Source organism: Eptesicus fuscus, chromosome 7, assembly GCF_027574615.1.
Source record: "Eptesicus fuscus isolate TK198812 chromosome 7, DD_ASM_mEF_20220401, whole genome shotgun sequence".
Lineage (NCBI taxonomy): Eukaryota > Metazoa > Chordata > Mammalia > Chiroptera > Vespertilionidae > Eptesicus > Eptesicus fuscus.
In genome coordinates, this window is record NC_072479.1 from 94,677,322 (window position 1) to 94,689,367 (window position 12,046).

A 12,046-nucleotide genomic window follows, 5' to 3' on the forward strand; every position below is an offset into this window, starting at 1 on the left:
TGACTTACATGGAAAACTCGGTCACCAGTTGATTTGGGGATCTGGCAACTTATAGGCATTTGATAAATATCCCAAATTATTAGAATACCCATCAGTCAAAGTAGGAGATGAAAACCCAGTTAGCCTTTCTGCTACAGAGGTGGTGGCCTTCTTAATTTCCAATGTATATTCACACACATTTTTTCAGTTAATCATTTTTCCTTACCCACCCCCTGAAGGACAATAATTATTATGCCTACCTTATAGATCAGAAAACTAAGCACCAAAGAAGGTGACTGGCCGAAAGTACCCCAGTTGATTTGTAGTGGTATTGACACCTGCATCCACGTTTCCCGCTGGTATACCATATGCCTGCATGACGCTACGCTGGTCCACCTCTGTGGGACAGGGAACTGTTCATCGCTGAGAACTAAACCAAGAAGCTGAGGTCCAAGACAGACCTTCAGAATTCTCCGTGGCAAAGCTGACATGTGTTTGCTGTTATATTCTTGATCATAGTCAGAATCGTAATCAAGATTCAGTTCTTAGTCAACTCATCAAGACATTCACTAGGGACATTTCCTTGTGCTTCCTAATAGTCTTGATTTTTAAGTTGTTTCTTTTCTTGACTACTAGGGGGATTGTGGGAGCTGTACCTATACTCCCAGCTGCCCGAGGTGGACGAAACCAAAGGTAAGTATGAACGCAGCAATAACATTCAGAGAGCAATAGGTTTATTTCATTATCAGACCCTAATCTTCTAGTTAGCATAAGTAAGCGTGCAAGTGTGTGCATCGGTGGGTGTGTTGCATAACTGTAATTTATGCCATTCTTTCAACAACCAGGCCCATCGGGTGAAAGATGAACATGCTTAACCCAGGCAACCTGTAAACCCACTGCCCAGCTTCTAGGAACTGTCTAGAAAAGTCATGGGAGTGTAGACCTAGATCATTATAATGATAAAAATAATAGCTGGATTTTATTGGCTGTTGTTCATGTCCCTGGAGCTACACTGAGTTCTTAGACATTATCCCTATTCCTCATTATAACACTCATAAGAAGCTATTATTACCTCCACTTATGAAAAATATGAGTGTCAGAGAGGGTAAGCAATCAGCCAAGGTCACACAACTGGTAAGGAGCAAAGAAAGCCATGTAAAAGCAATGGTTAAGCCAATGAAATTTGGAGTTCATAGATATGGGGTCAAATCCCAGTGGGCAATCTTGGGCAAATCACATAGTCTATACCAGGGGTCCTCAAACTTTTTAAACAGGGAGCCAGTTCACTGTCCCTCAGACCGTTGGAGGGCCGGACTATAGTTTAAAAAAAAACTATGAACAAATTCCTATGCACACTGCACATATCTTATTTTGAAGTAAAAAAAAACAAAACGCAAAAACACCCACATGTGGCCCGCAGGCCGTAGTTTGAGGACGCCTGGTCTATACATTTTTTGACTCTGTAAAAAGGAGCTAATAACTATTCAGTGTGTGGCTGTTCGAATGTAAGTTTTAAAATGCAAATTACAGAGGCTGCCACATAGTAAGCGTTCCTTAAATATTGGTTTTATTACTTATTCCAAAGCCAAGTTCTTTCTATTCTACTAGGAAACTATCTTAACAAAAACATCCCTGCAAAACAAAATGTAACTCAGACCCTTCCTTCTGATGATATGGGGGCCTTGCCATGATGGAAAGCTACCTCTTCCCCACCTCTCACCCGGCACGCTTTGCAAACACGCTCGGGGTCTTAAGGCTGGAGAGGAATCTTTCCAGCACTGGGCTCTCCCCCACTCATTTGCCTATCTAAGCCCCAAGAATTCCCTGTAAAGGCCATTGAGTCCCATTTTCGACTTGGGCAGTACCCGGCTCCCCCACTGGGAGCGGGCTAGAGCCTAAAGCCCAAGTCGGGCAGCAGACAGCGGAGGGCTGTTCACTCTCTTCCTTCAGGGCGTGAAGCAGAAGTGTCTGTACAACCTGTCCTTCAAGAGGAACCTGGAGGGCTGCCGGCAGCAGTGCGCCCTGGTGATCCCACTGCCCAGGTGCTGCAAGGGCTACTTCGGGAGAGACTGCCAGGGTGAGGGCGCCTCTCATCGCCTTGAGGTTCCGACACGATTGCACAATCGCTGTGCTGCATTTGGAAGGACTGAAATCATCAAGTGTGTGTTTTGGGGGAGGGAGTCCATCCTCCTCATGACTCTACTAAGAAAAGATCCCAACGCAACCGTGCTGCAGAGTTGTGTAGCTTTCCTTAGACTTCTTCTCTTGTCCCGTTTTGGTTTTGACAGAGCTGAGTCTAGTGCATGGAGTGTGATTGTGTATCATGCACTTGTGCTTACTAGTATGGCATAAGACCTTTCCCATGGCGCTAGAAATACCATGTTTCACTTTTTACTCTAGTCCGTGATCCTGACAAGTGCATGAGTTTAAAGGCATCTAATAGAATTCTACCCTGGCAGGTGCTAGACAAACATGGGCCATTATTTAGTAAAAAACAAACAAACAAAAACCTGTTACTGGATATACAACATCGTCCTCCCTTTCTTCACCAGGAAAGGGCTCCTTGTCAAAGGGCATTTGGGCCCATCCTGAAACCCCTGTGTCTAGATACAATAATACGGCAGCAGAGCAAATGCAAGGCACTTCCTATCGGCCACGCATGGGTGCTACGTCCCATATACATCATTATATTTAAACCTCAAAACCCCTAAGAAGTAGATAACATTGCTATCCCAATTTTACAGGTGAGAACATGGAGGCACAGAGAGAGAATAAGAAGCAAGCCCAAGGTCCATTTATCCTGGTTCAGTTGAGAGAATTCTGGGCTGGGAGTCCACGCATTCACCCAGCCTCCACGCTCCATCACTAAAGTGTGGACCGTTCTATTTGCTCAGTGCTTTATAGTTTCAAAATGTTCTAAGTTATAGTACCTCATTGGATCTTCATGTCACAATGTGGCATAGGGGATTATTCATCATCATCATCATCATCATCATCTAGAGCTAAGAGAACTGAACCTTAGAGCATGTTCATTATTCAACCCAGATCTATTCACGCCAGGTCTCCTGATCCCCAAATACAGCACACAGTTCAGGGTATCACCCTGCCAAGGTAGAACCCCATCAGATACATTTAGGTTTAGTGTCTTGCCCTAAACATTGAGACATTGTGTGGGTAGGTCCCCAGGGCCACAGTCCCTCTGGGCTAATGGAGCTCGGGACCCACAGCTGCGGACGGGTTAGCAGCGCATTTACAAATGCTGGGGAGGCTGTTGAGTCCCTGCTATTTCATCTCTTCCAGCCTGCCCCGGAGGACCAGATGCCCCGTGTAATAACCGGGGTGTCTGCCTTGACCAGTACTCTGCCACGGGAGAGTGTAAATGCAACACTGGCTTCAACGGGACGGCGTGCGAGCTGTGCTGGCCAGGGAGATTCGGGCCTGACTGTCAGCGTAGGTGGCACCCACGCGCCTGCTCAGCCTCTTGTGCTGCTGAGTGCTCCCTGCCCTGATCCACACCAGTCTCCTGCCCTGGAAGCATGCGTCTTCCCCTCTCCCAGCCACACCCCCGCCCCCCATCTGCCTCCCCCTACGTGCTTTTCCCCCTCGGATGTGTGCGCATTTCCATCCACTGAAAGAGCTGCATCTCTAAAAGGGAGCTCACATCCCCTGCAGCCACCAAGACAAGCTGTGGCTGAACAACATTCATTCATTCAGTTATTTAACCAACATGTATTATTCAGTCCTTACGAATATTGATAGCTAATAGTTTATGGAGTGCCTACTATGTGCCAGGCAGATATGTTTTACCATGTAATCCTCACAACAACACTTTGAGGTAGATACTGTTGTTATTCCCACTTAGCAGAAGAGGAAACTGAGGCACTTAGCAGAAGAGGAAACTGAGGCTCAAAAGCCAGGAATTGTTCTAAGTTGTAAGGACACAGTGGTGTAGGAGGGGGCAAAGCCCCAGCTCTCAAAGACTGTGTATTCAAAGGGAGAAAACCAATAAAAGCTGCAGAAACAACAATAGTTATAAAGGTACAAATATAAAGAAGCAGGTGAGGGGGATGGTAAAAGAGAGATGAGCCAGTGCAAAGGCCCTGTGGCAGGAGCAGGCTTGCCATGAAACAAGCAGCAAAGAGGCCCGGGTGGCTGAGCAGAGTGAGCACATGAGAAGAAGAAAGGAAGGCATGAAATCTGCAGGTCTCCAGGGGCCCGGTCACACAGGAGCATCTCAGCCCGAGAAAGATCTATGGCCTCTGCTCTGCGTGTGATGGTGGCCAGAAGAAGGTTAGGAAGGGAGGAGCATCATGAGCAGATTAGAAAGGATGGCTCAGCTGCCCTGTGGAGAAGACACTGCCAGAGAGAAGCACAGAATCAGGGACACCTTTAGGGAAGCTAATGCCTAGGTGAGAGCTAGTATTGTCTTGGGCTGTGGTGGTGCTGGGGGTGGCGAGAAGTGGAAGAATTGGTACATGTTTTAAAGATTTTACTGTTAAATAGATTTCTCTGTTTGGGGGTCCCAGATAAGATTCTCTCCCTCTTCTGTTCTGTTTTCTGGTGTAACCTCATTGCCCAGTCATGTCTGCCCCATGATAGCTACTGAATAAGTTTTATTTTGAATGTCTGGATGGATGAGTGAGTGAGTGAGTAACTATGGCACAAACAGGGTGCCTCCCACATGGACAACGCAGCCAACGGGTGGCGGGTGAGCTGGTTGATTGGATTTCAGTCCCTGATGACTGACCACTGATCACAATTTGCTTTACAGCCTGTGGCTGCTCGGACCACGGACAGTGTGATGAGGGGATCACGGGCTCTGGACAGTGCCTCTGTGAAGCTGGGTGGACCGGCCGCTTCTGCGACAAGCAGGCAGGTCTGTCATGGGTGTGATTAGCCACCAGGAACCCTGGCAGGGGCCAGGAACCCTGCCCTGAGCGTCCAAGTCAGGTTGGGTCTGAGCAGCACCTGAAAAAAAAAAAAAAAAGGCAACACAGCAGGTGCGCCCTTGACCACGTGAACAGCTGACTTGGATATGTGGCCCCAGGCCTCAGGAGGTGTGGCGACTTGAAGGAAACGTAGATGAAAATATTTCATGCAAACCCATGAAACCAGCATGCAGTCCTGTGCAATCACAGAGGACCCACCTCAGGCAAAGAATACAGGATCGGGCAGGGAGGGACCCCTTGTTTTGGTCCTGGGCCCCGAGGCTGAGTGCTTCCATAGGAAATACAGTCTGGAATCCCAGATCTGATTCCAGATTCTATTTACCAGACCAGTGGCCCGCTCTGAGCCTTGATGCGCTCATCCTTTGAAAAGAAGTGTGTGTGTTACACATTTTGCAGCAGGGAGGGTTATTGTGAGGGCCGGAGATCATGGTTTTGAAGTGCCCGGTGCACGTGGGCTCTTAAAAACAGTAGCTGCCATTATCATTGTCATCGTTATCAAGTCATCATTATCTTGATCCTTACTGAGCAGTTTTCTGAGCCTCCTCGTGCCCAGGGCCCTATTGCTGGCAGAAGGTCTGAGATATAAAGGTTAAATTATCTCATGTGAATCACTGCCATTTCATCCCTCCCCGCCCCCGTCCCCAGCCCTTCCCCCACTCCATGGCCGGGGTCTGAAGGGCGGACCAAGCTCTTACCGCTGGGCTTTGGCAACCTGAAGTTCCAGAATTCCAACAGGACTTTTCACTTCCGTTCCTCCTTCTCCTCCTCCTGCTCCGGATCCTGACTGCCACCTGGCTTCCTGCAGCCTGTGGATGCTGCAGCCCCATCCAATCACCAAAGCCCCTCAGAATTTTTCCTCCAATTCAATATATTTTTATTCATTTCAGGGAGGAAGGGAGAGGGAGAGAGAGAGAAACATCAGTGATAAGAGAAAATCATTGGTCAGCTGCCTTCTGCACACCCCCTACTGGGGATCGAGCCCACAACCAGGGCATGTGCCCAGACTGGGAATCCAACCATGACCTCCTGGTTCATAGGTCAACACTCAACCACTGAGCCACACCAGCTGGGCTCTCCTCCAATCTAACCATTTCCATCCGGAACCCCATGCCCTTAGGACCAGAGAGTTAATCTGCCAAATTCACATCTGCTAGCAAATTTGGACATAGAAAGTTTTAATTGGTTGCTCCCAAAGGTAACATATTTGCATTAAATCTGATTAACATCGCAGAGATAATGTCTTAATATAAAAGAGTAATTCCAGAATCTCAGGATCCCCAGGCTAGAAGGGACCTTAGCAAATCACCCCATTCCTCCGCTATGAGGGGACACTTTTGAAACACAGTGGCAACTCAGAGGGGAGTCTTGGGGAGACAGCTTAAGTGGAGACAGCTTAAGTCTTGGGGAGACAGCTTAAACTTCTCACCATGACACAGGATGAATGTTGACCTTTTTCTTTGCAGCTTTGCCCCCAGTGTGCACACCTCCTTGTTCTGCTCACGCTACCTGTAAGGAGAACAACACGTGTGAGTGTAACCTGAATTATGAAGGCGACGGAATAACGTGCACAGGTGGGTCCCATTTGTGCATGTGTGAAACAGTCATAGTCTGGGCTCCCTCCTGGCCCTTCTACCTCCTACCTGGGCCACTTGGCAATACCTACCCCCTCTGTGACTCAGTTTCCTTAGTGGGTTTGCTTACACCTGACCTGCCCACCTCCCAGGTCATGGTTTGAAATTGCTTTGCAAACTGTGTTGCACTTTATTTTATAGTGTTTTTCAAACTCTATGAGTATTCCAGTCTTACTTCAAAAAATTCAGAAGATACACTATAGTATTTTTAAAAAATAGTTAAAACTACACATACTCTCACTATTCAATAAGAACCACTCTGAACATTGCAAGGTCTGTATTTAGTAATGAGGATATGGGTTCAGCCACACGGAGACCCAAAGGAACAGTGGCGTAAATATGGCTGATGTTTAGATGTTTATTTTCATCTCATAGAACAGTTTGGATGGAGGTATCCATGGCTAACATGAGGTATCACTCTGAAAGGTCATCGGGGAGCCCAGGCTCCTTCTATCTTGTTGCTGTGCCATCATTCAGTTGCCTGACCTGAGATAGCCACCACCGTAAACACATCCCAGGCAGCAGGAGGGAGAGGGAGAGGGAGAGGAAGGAGATTTAAGGGCACACCTAGTAGTTGCTAAAATCCTGTCTGCTCCTATCCCATTGGTTGGACCCTCATTATCTAACACATGTAGCAGCAAGGAAGCCTGGGAAATGCAGTCTTTCATTAGGCAACCATGAGCCCAGTTAAAAATCTATAGATAAAGGAGACAATAGGTACTAGGGGAAATGAAAAGTCTTGGCCACAGTACTTTCTTTTTTCACGAATAATTATTCACAGAGATATAGACTTTCCCTACAAAAATGAGATCTCACTATGCCTGCTGTTTTGTTTTGTTTTGTTTTATAAATTTTTATTGATTTCAGAGAGGAAGGGAAAGGGAGAGAGAGATAGAAACATCAATGATGAGAGAGTATCATTGATTGGCTACCTCCTGTATGCCCCCTACTGGGGGATGGAGCCTGCAACCCGAGCATGTGCCCTTGACCAGAATCAAACCTGAGGCCTTCCAGTCCGGAGTCCGATGCTCTATCCACTGAGCCAAACCAACTAGGGTTATGCCTGCTCTTTTGTAATCTGCCACAAGGCAGTCCAGAAATGGTGCAGCACTCAACAATGGCAGCAAAGTCCCAGGTCTGTCTTTCTACCCCACCATCCTTAGGGTGAGGCCTTTTGTCCTAATGTCCATTCTCTCAGGGTCTCAAGTGGCTGCAACAACTCCAGGCAAAAAGGCAGGTAAGGGATACCAGATGGCTTTCCAGCTACTCCTGAGGCTAGAGCTAATCTATGACGGGGTTGAAATTTGGGGGATTGTGCAAACAAAGGTGCTAAGAGGCAGCACAACAGTGGGGACAGCACAGGTTTCGGAGTCAAACCAACCTGGGTTTAAATCCCAGCCCCGCCACGTTCTAGCTCTTTTGCCTTCACCAGATCCGTGAAGCTCTCTGAGTTTCCGTGTGCTCATCTGTAGAATGGGGTCATGTCTATCTCACACGTCCTCCGTAGTGGGCTAACTCTACACACACATATACACGCATAACTGTCCTAATATTACTAGTAAACACCCAAACTCATGCAGAAAAGTGCTTGCCCAAGTGGAGGCCAGCAGTATGGGACAAAGGGGCAGAGGTGGACTGATGTCTTCAGGCCTGGTCTATGAGAGGATTCGCCGCAGGTTGTTAGTGTTTGCAAAGGCTAACACAGAGGGTCTGGGGAGAGGGCGCCAACATGTTGGGACCACGGGTCCCGAGGTGACCCGTAGCCCAATCTGAAGCCCGTTGCACAGACAGTGGCTCATGAGCCCTCTCTCCCCGCTCTTGCAGTGGTGGATTTCTGCAAACAGAACAACGGGGGCTGCGCGAAGGTCGCCAGGTGCTCCCAGAAGGGCACCAAGGTCTCCTGCAGCTGCCCCAAGGGCTACAAGGGGGACGGCCGCAGCTGCTCGGAGGTAGACCCGTGTGCGGACGGCCTCAACGGGGGGTGTCATGAGCATGCCACCTGCAGGATGACTGGCCCGGTGAGTCTGTCTCCCCAGGATCAGCTGCTGGGGCCTCCCTCGGCCTCTTCTCCCCTCTGCTTCCCGTTCGGCCTCTTTCTAAGCGTTCTTCCTACCTCCGTCTGCTTCTTGTGAAGTTGGTGAGCCAAGGGCAAGGTGGCATCCTAAGCCAGAAAAGGACCTTCGTGGAAAAACTGGTGAACTCCACAGAAAGTCTATTGTTTAGTTCATAGTGATGGACCAGCGCTGATTTCTTAGCTCTGGCACGTGTACTATGGTGACGTAAGATGTTAACATTCGGGGAGACGGGGTGGAGGGCAGATGGGACGAACTCTCTCTGCTATCTTTGCAACTTTCCTGTACATCTAAAATTATCCAAACTCAAAAGTTTACTAAAACGAAAAGAGTTGGTAAGAGGTGGCGGGAAAGTGCAGGTTTGGGCACTCCCTTGAGCCTTTTTATTTATTTATTTTATTTTTTTAAACAACAGGCCACCTTCTCTTTTTTTCTCTCTCTCTCTCTTTTTAATATATTTTTATTGATTTCAGAGAGGAAGGGAGAGGGAGAGAGGGATAGAAATATCAATGATGAAAGAGAATCACTGATTGGCTGCCTCCTACACGCCCCCTATTGAGGATCGAGCCCACAATCTGGGCATGTGACCTTGACCGGAATCGAACCTGGGACCCTTTGGTCCAAAGGCTGATGCTCTATCCACTGAACCAAACTGGGTAGGCCCTCAAGTCTTTTTAGAATGGAACCAGCGCCTGGAGCCCTGTTTATCTGGTGGGAAGAGAAGATGGTGGGAGATAATGTCCACAGTGGTTATAACGTGAACTCAGAGTCAGACAGCCTTTAAGTCTCAGCTCCTGGACTTACAGTAAACACTGTGTGGCCTGGGGCTGGCTACTTAACCTCTCTGAGCCTCTGTTTCCTCATTTGCAAAGTGGGCCTAATAATAATGCAGATCTCACAGGGTTGTTGTGGGATCAAATGAGATCATTCACTGATTCAACAAATGGTCATCAAGCACCTACTATGTGCTGTTGCAGGTGCCAGGGATGTCGCAATAAAGCGCTTGTATTCGAGCAGAGGGAGGGGCGATGCTCAGTGCAGAACTCACGCACAAGACACTCTCGGAGAGCCCCGAGGGTCAGGAAGGACGTGACCCGGCCAGTGTGGCAGAGGCATGGGGAGCTGCCTTATTTAGGGGTGAGGGAGGCTCCCCTGAGCTGAGATGTCAAGGACAGCATTTCATCATGACCCTGGACAAACACCACGTGGCAGTTACTTCTTTCCCACTGGACAGGAGAGGCATATATTCTCGATCCTTCTGAACATTTCCTGTGCTGGATGGTGGGCCACAGAGCGCTAGGGGGTGCTAGCCAGGGGGCTTTTTCACCTTTCCGTTCTCCCCACAGGGCAGGCACAAGTGTGAGTGTAAAAGTCATTACGTAGGAGACGGGGTGGACTGTGAGCCGGAGCAGCTGCCCATCGACCGCTGCCTGCAGGACAACGGACAGTGCCACGCCGATGCCCACTGTGCCGACCTCCACTTCCAGGGTCAGTGTGGCGAGGGGCTGCGGGCCCAAGCACCTGGTCTTCAGGCGTGGGAGGAGGGGGGATCTGTGTAAGAGAAAAAGAAAAACAACTTAACTTTTAAAAAGTAAAAATTTTAATTGCATTAAATTCTACAACTTGCCCTGGCCGGTTTGGCTCAGTGGTTGGAGTGTCAATTCCCAATCAAGAGCGCATTCCTCGGTTACAGGTTCCAGCCCCAGGTGTGCACAGGAGGCAACCAGTTGATGTGTTTCTCTCCTGTTGATATCTCTCTCTCCCCCTCCCTCCTTCCTTCCCTTCTACTCTCTCTGGAAATCAATAGAAAAAAATATCCTCTGGGGAGGATTTTTAAAAATTGGCAAGTTAATGAACCTTTTAAAATACAAAAAAAAAAATCGGGGGCCAAACAGCCCGTGCATAGCCCTGAGTGGAGGGGCAAGTAACTGAGAATTGTACCCTGAGCCTTGAGAATGAGACGGGAGCTCAAAGGTCCCCTACCGTGAATTTTCCTGATACTTGCTTTCCTCCAGTTGCTTAGCAATCCCTGCCACCCTTAATTGGAAAGGAGCATAATTAAGGGTTTAAATAACGAAGAGGAAGTGGCTGCCAGGAGCAGAAGCAATGTCTTTGCAGTCGTGTGGATAGTAGCACATGGATTGGCACAGGCTCGCCTACTTCCAAGGCTGATGTGGATGGCTTATAATAACCCCACAGGGATCGTAAAACTAAGTACAGAGGTGCAGCTGACAGGGCATCTTGAAACCTGATGGAGGAAAGCCATAAAGGGCCCACAAACGAGTTCTGAGCCAGGGCAAGGAGGGCTCGGTCTCAGAAGGTGAAACAGACGTCTCAGACGGGTTCGGCTTGCGTTAGTGAGGCAGTTCTTAGCATCTCAATAATAACTATCTATGGAAGACCTGTTATGTACTGTCCTAGTCCATTCGAGCTGCTACAACAAAGTACCATAGACGGGGTGGCTCATTAACAACAAGAAATTGATTCCTCCCAGTTCTAGAGGAGGAAGTCCAAGGTCAGGGTGCCAGCCAGCACAGTAGGTTCTAGTTAAGGACCCTCTTCCGGGCTGCAGACGGCCAACTTCTCCTTGTGTCCTCACAAGGCAGAAAGGACCATGGAGCTCTCTGTGGTCCTTTTCATAAAGGCCCGCCCATTCATGCGGGCTCCACCCCCATGACCTACTTACCTCCCAAAGGCCCCACCTTCTAATAGCATCATATTGAGGTTAAGGTTTCAATGTAGGAATTTGAGGAGGACACAAACATTCAGTCCATAACATAAATTAAGCCCTAAGACCCCATTGGGGGTCTCCTATGCGTCAGGCACCATGAGGGGTGGTTTGTTGACATTACTGTCCATCCTATGACATCATTTGGGCATGCATGAGCTAGAGGGTGCATATAAGCAGGGAAAACACATAGGATAATGACATTATCTACTTAGAAGGACATTCTAAGTGAGAAATTCAAAAATTTCTAAAATTTTTTGGGGGAAAAAAATTTAATTCATAAGACCAGGGGAAAAAAAAAAGCTAATAAGACAGAAGACAGTAATTTATCACATGCTGATGATCCAATTGAAATGAGAGGAAGAATAGAGAAAAACTGAAACCAGAGACTCAAATAGATATCTGTCCACCCATGTTCACAGCAGCATTATTCACAATACCCAAATGCCCATCCACAAATGAATGGGTAAACAAAATGTAGTCTATCCCTACAGCGGGGTTAGTATTCAGCTTTGAAAAGGAATGAAACTCTGATACGTGCTATAACATGATCACACCTTGAAAACATGCTACATGAAATAAGCCAGACACAAAAGGACAAATGGGTGATTCCACATATAGACACTCGGTAGCTGGCCTTCTGCTTTGAACGTTCTTCAAAGTTCTTTGCAGGAAATACTGACCTGG

At 47.9% G+C, this 12,046-nt stretch overlaps 1 protein-coding gene across 1 annotated transcript in view; it reads left to right on the forward strand.

The window, feature by feature from the left end:
* STAB2 (stabilin 2) overlaps positions 1-12,046 on the forward strand; it is a 119,203-nt gene that overhangs the window by 91,558 nt on the left and 15,599 nt on the right. Inside the window, exons 54-60 of the mRNA XM_008144744.3 lie at positions 616-672; positions 1,930-2,056; positions 3,280-3,429; positions 4,751-4,855; positions 6,392-6,499; positions 8,384-8,577; positions 9,978-10,119. Coding sequence (XP_008142966.2) covers positions 616-672; positions 1,930-2,056; positions 3,280-3,429; positions 4,751-4,855; positions 6,392-6,499; positions 8,384-8,577; positions 9,978-10,119 — 883 coding nt within the window. The remainder of the gene's footprint in view (positions 1-615; positions 673-1,929; positions 2,057-3,279; positions 3,430-4,750; positions 4,856-6,391; positions 6,500-8,383; positions 8,578-9,977; positions 10,120-12,046) is intronic.